Source organism: Terrapene carolina, unplaced genomic scaffold (assembly GCF_002925995.2).
Source record: "Terrapene carolina triunguis isolate 2854851 unplaced genomic scaffold, T_m_triunguis-2.0 Scaffold66, whole genome shotgun sequence".
Lineage (NCBI taxonomy): Eukaryota > Metazoa > Chordata > Testudines > Emydidae > Terrapene > Terrapene triunguis.
In genome coordinates, this window is record NW_020664417.1 from 32,629,054 (window position 1) to 32,643,078 (window position 14,025).

The 14,025-nt window shown below is 42.7% G+C and overlaps 1 protein-coding gene across 1 annotated transcript in view; it reads left to right on the forward strand.

Annotated features, from left to right (window-relative positions):
* Nucleotides 1-1,406: 1,406 nt before the first annotated feature.
* ANXA10 (annexin A10) overlaps nt 1,407-14,025 on the forward strand; it is an 81,780-nt gene continuing 69,161 nt past the window's right edge. Inside the window, exon 1 of the mRNA XM_024194181.2 lies at nt 1,407-1,907. Within this exon, the coding sequence (XP_024049949.2) occupies nt 1,407-1,907 (501 nt within the window). The remainder of the gene's footprint in view (nt 1,908-14,025) is intronic.

Consider the following 14,025-nt stretch of genomic DNA (forward strand, 5'->3'; position numbering starts at 1 on the left):
GATGGGGATCAATATGAAAATTGAAAGGTGGATAAGGAATTGGTTAAAGGGGGAGACTACAACGAGTCGTACTGAAAGGTGAACTGTCAGGCTGGAGGGAGGTTACTAGTGGAGATCCTCAGGGATCGGTTTTGGGACCAATCTTATTTAATCTTTTTATTACTGACCTTGGCACAAAAAGTGGGAATGTGCTAATAAAGCTGACACAAAGCTGGGAGGTATTGCCAATACAGAGAAGGACTGGGATATCATACAGGAAGATCTGGATGACCTCGTAAATTAGAGTAATACTAATAGGATGAAATTTAATAGTGAAAAGTGCAAGGTCATGCATTTAGGGATTAATAACAAGAATTATTGTTATAAATTGGGGACGCATCAGTTGGAAGTAACAGAGGAGGAGAAGGACCTCGGAGTATTGGTTGATCACAGGATGACTATGAGCCGCCAATGTGATATGGCCGTGAAAAAAGCTAATGCGGTCTTGGGATGCATCAGGTGAGGTATTTCCAGTAGAGATAAGGAGGTGTTAGTACCGTTATACAAGGCACTGGTGAGACCTCATCTGGAATACTGTGTGCAGTTCTGGTCTCCCATGTTGAAGGACGAATTCAAACTGGAACAGGTACAGAGACGGTCTACTAGGATGATCCGAGGAATGGAAAACCTGTCTTATGAAAGGAGACTCAAAGAGCTTGGCTTGTTTAGCCTAACCAAAAGAAGGCTGAGGGGAGATATGATTGCTCTCTACAAATATATCAGAGGAATAAATACCAGGGAGGGAGAGGAATTATTTAAGCTCAGTAGCAATGTGGACACAAGAACAAATGGATATAAACTGGCCATCAGGAAGTTTAGACTTGAAATTAGACAAAGGTTTCTAACCATCAGAGGAGTGAAGCTCTGGAACAGCCTTCCAAGGGGAGTAGTGGGGGCAAAAAACATATCTGGCTTCAAGACTAAGCTTGATAAACTTATGGAGGGGATGGTATAATGAGATTGGTCTTTGACTATTAGTGGTAAATATGCCCAATGGCTTGTGATGGGATGTTAGGTGGGGTGGGATCTGAGTTACTACAGAGAATTCTTTCCTGGGTGTCTGGCTGGTGAGTCTTGCCCACATGCTCAGGGTTTAGCTGATCGCCATATTTGGGGTCAGGAAGGAATTTTCCTCCAGGGCAGATTGGCAGAGGCCCTGGCGGGGGGGTTGCCTTCCTCTGCAGCGTGGGGCACAGGTCATTTGCTGGAAGATTCTCTGCACCTTGAAGTCTTTAAACCATGATTTGAGGACTTCAATGGCTCAGACACAGGTTTGATACAGGAGTGGGTGGGTGAGATTCTGTAGCCTGCATCGTGCAGGAGGTCAGAATAGATGATCATAATGGTCCCTTCTGACCTTAAAGTCTATGATTCTAACCAAAGGAACGCCACCATGGCTAATCAGCAAAGTAATGGAGGCCATTAGAGGCAAAAAGGCATCCTTTAAATGTGAAAGTCAAATCCAAGCAAGAATACAAGAAGGTACACAAACTCTCGCAAGTATAATAAGGGAAGACAGCAAAGAATTTGAGAAGCAACTTGTTAATGATGCAAAAACTAATAATAAAAACATTTTTAAGTACACCAGAAGTAGGAAGCCCGTCAAAGACGCAGTGGGGCCACTAAATGACAAAGGCATTAAAGCAGCACTCAAGGAAGACAGGGCCATTGCAGAGACACTAAATGAATTCTCTGCATCAGTCTTCATTGCAGAGGATGTGATGGAGATGGCCACATTAGAGCTATTCTTTTTGGGCGACAAATCTGAAGTACTGTCTCAAATTGATGTGTCAGTAGAAGAGGTTTTAGAACAAATTGATACACTAAACTGTAATAAGTCACTGCGACCAGATGGTCTTCACCCAAGAGTTCTGAAAGAACTCAAGTATGAAATTGCAGAATTATGAACTGTAGTCAATAACCCATCACTGAAATCAGCCTCTGTACCAGATGACTGAAAAGTATCTAATGTAACACCAATTTTTTGAAAGGGCTCCAGAGGGGATCCAGGTAGTTACAGGCTGGTGAACCTAACTTCAGAACCAGGCAAATTGGTAGAAACTACTGTAAAGAATAGAATTATCAGACACATCAACAAACATGATTTGTTTCTGAAGAGTCAACATGACTTTTGTAAAGGGAAGTCATTCCTCCCCAGTCTATTAGAATTATTTGAGGAAGTCAACAAGCATGTGGAGAGGGGTGTTATGCTTATACAAAACACACAAGATCTTTTATAGGGGAGAAGGCAACACAATGCATTTATTAAGAATACAGCAGTTAGCATATGCTTTTCAGTTACACATACACACACCATGCACACTGTCCTGCCAGTCGATGTTATAGTTACCAGTCCGGATCAACCTAGTGGCCAGCTAGGTTGATCACCGGTAGGGAGGAGCCAGGTTCCATCGATCATGACACAATGCTCCGGGGAAGTCTTGGCAGGACGAACCCAAAGTTTCATGGCAAGGCACCCTGTTTATATAGTGATTTTCCTTCATTGGGACCAATGAGTTTTGCTCTGTCATGCTGTAATCAATTGTTGTTTGACGAGTGCTTGTTTTCTTAAATTGTCCTTCTCATTCTTTATCACAGCTATCTCGTCCCCATTGATAGGTGCCTGTCTTTAGAGTCGTCAATCTTCCCTCCTCTGACATTTCAATAGGAGCATGTTGCAGCCTCCTGGCACCCTTGCGTCTGTCTCTGGTTCCTCCCTCGTACATCTGGTTCAGCGATGGCCTTCACACTTATCTCTTAACACATACATTCCTCATTCACACACAAAACAGAATTAATTTACACAGAACATTTTGAACAGGAACATCAAATTGCAATGCAAAAGAAAGACAATCATTGCATTCTTTTACTTATTTTAAAATGCTAAACCCACAACAAATTGGTGACCCTCAAAGGTCTGTCACTGCCTTAAAATCAGTCCAGACACAGATTCTGGCTGATGTATCTCTACCAATGGCCCATTAGGCCATTCCTTTCTGTTATTCAAAAAGGGTGGCTGGCAGGATATGATCAAATCATACACCAATACATTTAATACATGCTACATTATTATTCTTTATCCTTCATTCTAAGTTATATTAATACAAACATAAAATCCTACTACTAGGTGACCAGTCGATATAGCATACTTGGATTTTCAGAAAGCCTTTGGAAAAGTCCTTCACCAAACGCTCTTAAGGAAACTAAGTAGCCAGGGGATAAGAGGGAAGGTCCTCTCCTGGATCAGTACTTGGTTGAAAGACAGGAAATAAAGGGTAGGAACAAATGGTCAGTTTTCATAATGGGGAGTGGCAAACAGTGAGAGTCCCCCAAGGATCTATACTGGGACCTGCGCTATTCATCATATTCATTCATGATCTAGAAAAGAGGGTGAATAATGAGGTGGCAAAGTTTGCAGACAATACAAAAATTGTTCAAGATAGCGAAGTCCAAAGCAGACTGTGAAGAGTTACAGAAGGCTCTCACAAAACGGGGTGACTGGGCAACAAAATAGCAGATGCAATTCAAAGTTGATAAGTGCAAAGTAACTCACACTGAAAAAAATAATCCCAACTATACCTATACAATGATGGATTTTAATTGGCTATTACCACCCAATAAAGATATCTTGGAGTCACTGTCTCTTAAAATTTCCATTCAATGCAGTGCAGCAGTCAAAAAGCTTTGACAGTATGTTAGGAATGATTAGGAAAGGGATAGAAAATAAGACAGAAAATATAATGCCGCTATATAAATCCATGGTGTGTCCACACCTTGAATAGTGTGTCCAGTTCTGGTTATTCCATCTCAAAAAGAAGTGAGAGGAACTGGAAAAGGTTCAGAGAAGGGCAACAAAGATGATCAAAGGTTCCATACGAGAAGAGACTAAGAAGATTAGGGCTGTTCAGATTAGAAAAGAGATGACTAAAGAGGAATATGATAGAGGTCTATAAAATCATGAATGGTGTGGAAAAAATGAATACAGAAGTGTTATTTACCCTTTCACACAATACAAAAACCAGGGGTCACCCAATGAAATTAATAGGCAACAGGTTTAATACAAACTAAAAGAAGTACTTTTTCACACAACGCACTGTGGAACTCTGCCATGGGATGTTGTCATGATCAAAAGCAAACTTGGTTCACAAAAAGAATTGAATAAGTTCATGGCTCTTAGTTAAGATGGTCAGAGATGCAACCCCATGCTCTGGGCAACCCTAAACCTCTGACTATCAGAAGCCAGGAGTGGAAGACAGGGGTGGATCACTCCATGATTGGCCTGTTCTTTACACTCACCTTGAAGCTCTGGTATAGACCACTGTTGAAGACAGGATACTGGGCAAGATGGACCATTGTCTGACCCATATAGCAGCTCTTATGTTCTTATATTTTAACTAAAAAGATGTTGGGTTATCAACTCAGTGTTCAGGCCTTTAGTCAAGCATATTAGATAATGGGAGTTGTGGGTAAATTCCCTCCAATAAGTGAAGAATGCACCTTTCTGGAGTTTTCCATGGTCATAAAAAATGTCATAGGCAATTGTCATGGAAATGAATGAGATGTTGCAAATTCAACATTATGAACATGATTTCATTGTATGAACACATAGGGAAAAGAGCAGGCCCTTGTTTAAAAGGGAAAGATCAAATTCTGTCTTCAGACATGCAGGAATATCTGCTATGTAGCAGACATTGAGGGCTAGATCCTCAGCTGGTGTCAATCGGTGTAGCTGTATTGAAGTCAATGAAGTTATCCCAATTGAACTGAGTTAGGATCATTCCCTCAAAGTGTTACCATAATTTTTATGTCAGACTGAGTTGCAGGGACACATATGAAGACAGAAATTGGTCCAAATCATTTAATAATTAGCAAATGTGGTAAAAAAAAGTGATGAAAACAAGATAAATATGTTTATATTTACATTAAATAGTGAAACTTCCCTTCATGAAATTTCATTTAAAACAATGTTGTTTTCAGTTATGTACATAAGAAAACAAGTTGGTTGTGATATTTATCTGGAACAAATTTAAAAAAATCTTAAGCAGCATCCTTCTACCATACTTGCCATTAACTAGTCCTCATGAAATTTTAACACTGACAAACGATGACATTTGGTCTAAATCAGTCCTTGTAAAATAACATCTTTCTTTTTTAAAATAGAATTTCTCTTGAGTATTATCCAAAAGTACTTGGAAAAAATGAGCTTATGTTTGTCCAGAGGCATTCACTATCCTTTAGCTTCACCATTTAGCAGTAAGTTCTCTTCTCCACATTCATTTTCACCCAAGGAAAGCAAAACAAAACCAAATATAATTGCAGACAAAAAGCTGGTCTGTACTTGGGTCTGGTAGTTTTCCTGTGCTGTACTGAATGCAGATTAAGTTTGTATGCTAACCAGAAGTTCAGAACCTCCAAGAAGCAGAAATGTGTGTGTGTGTTGGGAGTAGGGAGATGGGTATGCATTTTAAACCATGGTCACGACTACATATTGGATATTTTAAAATTTAACAACGTTTAGATGGAACAAGCAGGAGGCCAGAATCCCTGAATCCCCCAGTCACCCAAGAGAGCAGCTTCCAGCATAAGAAGGTGGGCACAGACAGTGTAACATAAACATAAATAGTTAATGGTATATTGATTTTGGCAGAGCTGGGATGGAAATGAGGAAAGATACAGTGGACATTTCAGGCCATTTGTCTAGTAACTGAAAGTTTATGTTCTATAAGTGAAGGCCTAAAATGGAGAATTACTGTTAAAAAAAAGAACAACAAGAAACAGTCATTGTAAAAGCAAATGATATGCACAGTACAGTCAATAATTACTAGTTACAGACAGGGTTCTTGGGTGTTTTGGTTTTTTTGGAACAGAAAAAAAATCATGTTAATTTAATAAGCCATGCAGTAGAATCTTGATTATCTGAACCCTTATTATCTACCTCCCTACCAGCAATGGGTTCACTGAAAAACTTTTTATTAATTTGAAAGCTTTCATCCGTTGTGTTATTCCATATAACATGCAGGAAATATCTATCAAATGAATAAAGCTTTCAAACAAATTGATCTGCCTGTTGATAGTTATATCTTTCTACTCCCCTGCCATAGCATTATATACAGTACTGTATCTCTCTGGTCAATGGACTCATTGTATTTTGACTTCTGATTATTCAAACTCCCAAATGACCAGACACATTCAGTGTCTGCAAAGCACTTTGAGTAATTCTGATTGTTTTATCTATCATAATTGCATATGCCAGTGCAGCTACTGCCAAGTAGCTTAGCTACACTCTCCCTTCCATAGCATCTCAGCTATATTTCTACCTGTTATTTAGATTTCTTACAAAAATCCAAAAAATACATTGTTAAGTAAAATTATTCACATCTAAAAATTGACTATTTTCTTTTTTTTTTTAGTTCTTTTATATTTTATGCTTCAAACATTTAAAGCTTTCAGATGCTTTTATAAATAATTGAGTAACTATAATGATAGCCAAACTTCAAAAAGATGAGCAGTTCTGCTCCATTTTGACAAACATCACAGCCAAGATTTGAAGGCAACTGTTGTGAGCTTAGCACATTTGAAAATCAGGCAACAGTATATGTGTTAAGAAGTCTAACTTTAAGCACCCCATTCTGAAAATCCCCAAAATTTAGCAGTGTAGTCAAAACTCATCCTGACATCTAGGCTCCGCAAAATGGGTCTGGGAAGTCTTCTGAAAATCTCACAGGGGAGCATATTCTCACAACTTCCTATATTGGGGTTAGAAATATCAAGAGATGAGTTCAAGCTTCAAAATGTGCATCTCGGCTGATATTTTGAACAATCATCCCATCAAAGTTTGAGGGTGTTAATATCCAGAAATTTGGTTCAGCCTGTTACATAGAAAACCTGTTTGCAAATTGGGTATCCATATATAGATCTAAAGCACCTAAAAGATTCAAGGATGCTCAGAGGCTGAATTTTGCTTCAGGCCTGTCATTGGAAGTGGTGTGATTTGGCAGTTTTGGTTTTAGCTCCAGCCATAACCAGGAAGTGCAAAAGCATGAGAAAATGAAGAATAATTGCAAAGAGGGAGCAGGGGGGAAATTATCTCCATTATTATTTCCAGGGGGTTGTGTTCAGTTTGAGCTGATTATAATTTCATTTGAAACTCAGGGCTACAGTAAATTACACCGGGTACAACCAATTGCTATGGTGGTGAAAGACCTGCATTCCACCATGCATACTGACCCACCACCCAACGTGGAGAAAGGAGATGTGTGAATGGCATAGCCCAAGGACTGCTCTGTACCGGGATAAATTCTCATCTACCCCTTTAGAGCAGCTTTCTGGCTAATTTATACTGTAGTAGCACGCTGTAGGTGGAAGAGGGGACAAGGATTCAGTCTCGGGAGTTTAACTGGAGATTCCTACTCTTCCCTCTCCCAAAAATAAACTGTTAATCGTTCCGTTTTGTTGCCTACATTTTGCTCATTTCCTATGCTATCTACATCACCACAGGAGCGGTTTCATATGTGGGATGTTAACTGAATGTTAAAGTTTTATGGCTTTATCTTCCTCTCAGATACATAGTGTTCATAATTGCATACCAGTGGGAGGATTAAGACAATACTTGTCACATACTGTACTTGGTCCTTCAAACCATCAAAGGCATCCATTTACCCTTTTCAAGTGCATAAGCATTGTCAGTAAACCCCCAAACCACTACTGCACATCAAATAGAAGGATGTGTTTATTAAGCAGGCTGGATAGTCTGGATAGCACCTTAGAAAATTATCACAGAATGAAAGCACTTTAACTTAATATGCAATTTAAATTGCATATTCACGTTAAATTATTTTTCCTTACAGCTATATTAGAGTATCAACACTTAACTCCAATCCAGTAGCTAGTAATCCACAGAATTGTGAGAGAAGGTAATGTATACAGTTTACACCGAACTGTACAGCACTCCTGGTTTGGAAGCAGCCATTCTGGAAGCACTTACCTTGCTATCGAGATGTTTGTTGCTCTAAACTTATGCCACAAATTCAGTAAAGCCTTGTGTACCATGCAGCTAAACGAGTTTAAGTTAAGCCATGTTCATCAGAACCATATCAGTAAGTTTTGAACACAGAGCTTTATAAGTTGTAAAAGATTTTCTTAAGTTGTAGAATGACTGTATTAATCATTCACTTCATGTTGTTTTCCTTAATACTACTCAGAAGTGCATTTTGATAGGGCCTAAAAGGCAAAATCATGTGCTAAGGACTTCTGTGAAAGCTATCTGGGTATGTTACAAAGTAGAAGCGTTTTCTCAAAAGTAACATTTGATCAGCTATTTAAGTATGCCTACTTTCTTTTTAAGATCTGATACTATGAAGATGCCTGCCAGCACCATTTTTGGAAAACATTACTGAAAGAGGAAACTTTACTTTTGAAATCCAGCTTTAAAAAAAATAAATAAAGAGAGCCTAACTTCAGTTCTACCGCCCAAGTAGAGCGCTACACTCCGATTCCACTTAAAAACCTCTTTGAAAATGAGGTAGAAGGAATGATTCTTTGCACAGTAAACTAGAGCTGAAACATCCTGACAAGACCTATCTATTCAGAAGCCAAAGTCAAGAGAACAGATGTTAGACAGAATAAAATAAAATAAAAAAATCAGCAAAACAGCCATTCAATTTTAAATCCAATTTAGAAAACTGATGGATTTTGTATGGCACAAGAACTTCAACTGAACTATTTTGGATCAATATTTTTTTTTTATAAACTTCCTTCCCCTTTGTATGTTGATTGCTATTATCATGCCCATCAGTATATTGATTGTGGAGTGATACAGAGCTAGGGTATGCAAGCCTTAACAAGATCCAATTAATTATGCTTGCAGCTAAACATTACATTTAAATCCCTTATTCACTGTATCTTAGGTTGGTGTCATTTTTCTAATGGTTTACTCGAGGGGTTATAAATGTGGTTATAATAAATAGAGCTGTGCAAATAACTGTTTTTTCAATTCACTGGCAGTTCTGGAAAAAATCAAAAACCAATCTTCATTTGGGTTGAACAGAAATTGAAATCTTTTGAAATTTTTGGCGAATTGGAAAAAAAAAGTGTAAACGTGTCATTTCAGGTTGAACAAAATGTTCAAGTGGGCTACAAACTCACTCACTTTCTCTGGCCCAGTGACCCTTCAAGTAGTTTATACAAAGTGGGACAGCTTCATGGAATCATAGAATATCAGGGTTGGAAGGGACCTCAGGAGGTCATCTAGTCCAACCCCCTGCTCAAAACAGGACCAATCCCCAGACAGATTTTTGCCCCAGATCCCTAAATGGCCCCCTCAAGGATTGAACTCAAATGCTGGGTTTAACAGGCTAATGCTCAAACGACTTAACTATCCCTCCCTGCAATTCAACAAGAGAAATTGAAAGAGAGAGCTACCCCAGAATAACCAATAGCTTGGTGGTTAAGGCATTCACTGAGGGGGAGAAGAAATCTAGTTTCAAGTCCTTGCTCCAGTGTAGGGATTCAAGCCTAGGTCTTCCACATGCCAGATGAATGCTCCAACCACTAGGCCAGGGGTCAGTAACCTTTGGCATGCGGCCCATCAGGGTAATCCACTGGCGGGCTGCAAGACATTTTGTTTATGTTGACTGTCTGCAGGCATGGCCCCCTGCAGTTTTCAGTGGCTGCGGTTCGCCATTCTCGGCCCATGGGAGCTACAGAAAGCGGCGCGGGCTGCAGGGATGTGCTTGCTGCTGCTCCCATTGGCTGGGAATGGTGAACCACAGCCACTGGGAGCTGCGGGCAGCCGTGCCTGCGGACAGTCAAAGTAAATAAAATTTCTCACGGCCCACCAGCAGATTACCATGATGGGCTGCATGTTGAAGGTTGACGACCCCTGCACTAGGCTATGGGTATAAAATAGGGGCTTCTGCTGCTCCAGAAATGTTCAAAAACATCACTGCACTTAATAAAGACAGAAGTGTTGGTTCTAGCAGCCCTGGGAACATTAAATGATTATTAATATTCATTACACAGACTCCTAAAAAAATTAGTGTCTGTTTTTAAAATGTCACTACTTTGTTTTTAGGCTCTGCCAGCAAGAGATTTATTATTTGCTGTTTAAGCATGAACTGAAATGTGATTGCCTATACTGTCATCTCCTGCAGTCCTACCAACTCCCTAGAGGACTCTCACCTCCCCCTTGTATCTGCCCCTTCCCCCATCTTGATGCTTTTCTTCCCACAGATACCACTACTGCAACCCTGGCAGGCAATGGCAGTGTTGCCAATACTCATGATTTTATCACCAGTCTTATGATATTTGGTACTTTTCTTAAAGCACCGGCTCCTGGAATCAAGTTATTACTGGACAATGTCAGCTTTCATTTAAAAAGTTTAAAGTCAGTTTGCAGCCCTCATGGTTTTGGAGAAAAGCTTGAAAACATGAACCCTAAAGGCTCAGTAACCAGAAGGCAATTTTAAAATGCATATATATTTTAAAATCATCTGCTTTTCAAACCAATTTCTTGACTTTTGGGGGGACCAGACTCATGACTTTTGAATGCTTGTGGTTGGCATTACTACAGTGGATTCAGTCAGTCAGTCACAATCCCCCAGACAGGCTCCCAGTGCCAGTGCAAGGATATTTTGCGCACTAGGTGAAACTTCCACCTTGCGACTCCCCCCCTCCCCTTGCACATCGGTTCATTGAGGGACAAATCCCAATGAACCTTTATAGACCCCAGGGGCCAGCCGTGCCCAGGGGCTGCTCCCCAGACCAGGTTTCCCCCTCCCCGCCCCCTGAACTCCCCTGGAGCATGCACAGCCCCCCCGCAAGCCCTCCCCACCCCACCTCACCTCGGCGGCCCCCACCCCGAGTCCACTCACTGGCTTTGCCGGGCTTGGGCTGCTGCAGCAGCTTGGCAGGGAGGAGACGCCTTCCGGAGGCACCAGAGAGCCAGAGTGTCCCGCTTGCGGTGGCAAGCCCCAGCCATGGAGGAGCCAGCACAGCGCAGGGGGGCAGCAGCCCTGCAAAGGCAGTGGCGCCGCTAGCGGGGAGCAGCCGCGCCCCCTACCCCTCCTGCCCAGGCTGTGGCCCAGCACCCCCCCTTGGGGCTCCTGCAGGCTGCAGCAGATGCATGTGGGCGGCAGCCCCCATGCGCCTCTGGCTCTGCAGCTCCCGGGCATGTGAGCTGCCACCACCACCACCACCACCGGGACACGGGGCCCTGAGCCTGCTCCAGGAGGGACAGCGGCAGCTCACACGCCCAGGAGCGGCAGAACCTGAGCACAATGAGGGGGGAGCTGGGAGGCGTGCCTGCCCGGGCTGCTGCCCGGCGCCCCACCAGAGGCTCCTGCAGCGGATGCATGTGGGCGGCTGCCCCTGTGCGCCCCCCGGCTCCCACCTCGCTGTGCTTGGGCTCTGCGGCTCCCGGGAGTGTGAGCTGTCGCTGCCCCTCCCGGAGCAGGCTCAGGGCCCCGTGCCCCAGTGGTGGCGGTAGCTCCTGTGCCCGGGAGCTGCAGAGCCCAAGCGTGGCGAGCGGGGGGCGCACGGGAGCCGCCCACATGTATCCGCTGCAGCCTGCAGGAGCCCCCAGGAGAGGCGCTGGCCAGGAGGGGCAGTTGCTCCCCGCTAGTGGCGCCACCGCCTTTGCAGGGCTGCTGCCCCCCTGCGCTGCGCCAGCTCCTCCATGGCTGGGGTTCGCTGCCCCCACAAGCCGATGCTCTGGCTCTCTGGTGCCTCCGGAAGGCGGCTCCTCCCTGCCAAGCCAGGGCACCGCTTTTTGGTGCCCCCAATCACTTGGCACCCTAGGTGACCGCCTAGTTGCCTAGTGGTTGCACCGGCCCTGCAGGCTCCTTAATTCACCTCCATACACCAACACACAAGTGCACCCAAACATGCCCACACACAGTCACAACCTTGCTCCTTCACCTGATAATGTGTCCAAGGTTATTACATGCTGAGGAGTGGAAGAGTTCATGAGGATGAGAAGCCACTCCTCTGTATCCTGTGTGTCCTTCATGGTTTAAGAGGGAGCCCAGAGACTAAATGCAGCTGCCTTCCAGGCGTTGGGGCCACCGGAAGCCTGAAGAGGCTCACTGCTGGTGCAAAGCAGACTCCCTACAACAGTAAGGAAGCCAGGCCCATGCACAGCCGTAGCCAGAGAAAGAGATGCTTCACAACAGCACAGCACAGAAGTGCCCAGATGCAACAGAGCCAACCAGCAGGGGAAAACACCACAGACACAGCAAAGGCCTGTGCCTGGGACAGGAGCTCACAACATTTGCATCAGATAGTGAACAGACAGTTGAAATATGTTTACATGAATCATTTGTAGGATGTTTTCATTTACTGAACAAATCTGTATAACCTGCAAACAAAAAAATGACAGATTAACTGAATAAATTATTCACTACAAACTGTGTCTCCAGCTTTAATTGGATACTATTAGCTATTAACCTTCCTCACAAGAGCAAGGATTAAGTGTTTTGTACAGTATCATCAGAAGTCAAGGATTAGAAGATTTTTTGGGGGTTTTATTAGTATTTTTTGTGCAGACAGACCACAATGTTTGGGCCAATGCAGTATTTAACCACTCAAATAATTCACCAAAGGTCATGGTGGATTCTCCCTCATTGGCAATTTTAAAATCAAGATTGGATGTTTTTCTAAAAGTTACTGTGATGGTACCTCCCATAAGGCTTTATGGAAATATGCTTAGAATGTGTTTTATGCTACATATGCCATGTAGCATATCTCTGTAAAGGTTATGATCTACTGAATCTATTAATCCTATTTGTATGCATATATACAATGAATATTGGCTGTGTACTGGCTTGATTTCTAAATAACCTTAGTAGGGCATTTGGTCAGTTCCTGGAGAAAGGAAGGTTGAAGTTAAGTACCTAATCAAGAAACACTTAAATGACAATGGATCTTGGAAGGCTCCAATCCACATAAGAAGTCTACATGAGGACGTTCAAGGTAGCATGTGACCCATGGCTGCTACCTGGTAAGAAACTGTGAGTTATGCATGGACATGTGACTTGCCCAGGTGACTCCAAAACTCCATCTTGGAGCTGGGCTTTGCATAGGAAAGAGGAGGAGGTTTCCACCCACAAGAGAGTCTATTTAAGCCCGGGTGAGACCCCTCCATTTTGTCTTTAGCTGGCTAAAGAGAGAGCCTCTCCACCCCCTAGGATACCTGAAAGAAACTGGAACAAAGGACAGTAATTGCAAGGGGTGTGAGTGATTGCTGGACCCAGGCTAAAAGGAGATTAGTCTGTAAAAGGGAGCATTCTGGAACTGGTGAGGATCTTATCTGTATTCAGTTTGATTAGACATAGATTTGTGTGTTTTATTTTATTTTGCTTGGTGACTTACTTTGTTCTGTCTGTTACTACTTGGAACCACTTAAATCCTACTTTCTGTATTTAATAAAATCACCTTTTACTTATTAATTAACCCAGAGTATGTATTAATACCTGGGGGAGGCAAACAGCTGTGCATCTTTCTCTATCAGTGTTATAGAGGGCGAACAATTTGAGTTTACCTTGTATAAGCTTTATACAGGGTAAAACGGATTTATTTGGGTTTAGACCCCATTGGGAGTTGGGCATCTGAGTGTTAAAGACAAGAACACTTCTGTAGGCTGCTTTCAGCCAAGGCTTCAGCTTTGGGGCAAGTAATTCAGACCCTGGGTCTTTGTTGGAACAGATGGGTGTGTCTGGCTCAGCAAGATAGAGTGCTGAGGTCCTGAGCTAGCAGGGGCAGAAGTAGGCTTGGCACATCAGGTGGCAGCTCCCAAAGGGGGTTCTGTGATCCAACCCGTCACAGTTACCATCTAGGATTTATTTTGGGGAAGTTCTATGGCCTATGTTATACAGGAGGTCAGACAAGATGATCATAATAGTCCCTTCTGGCCTTAGAACATATGCATCTATGAATCAGTATCCAGCATCTTTTTGGGGATGGTTGAGGGAGAGTCAGTGTGAAGGAGTC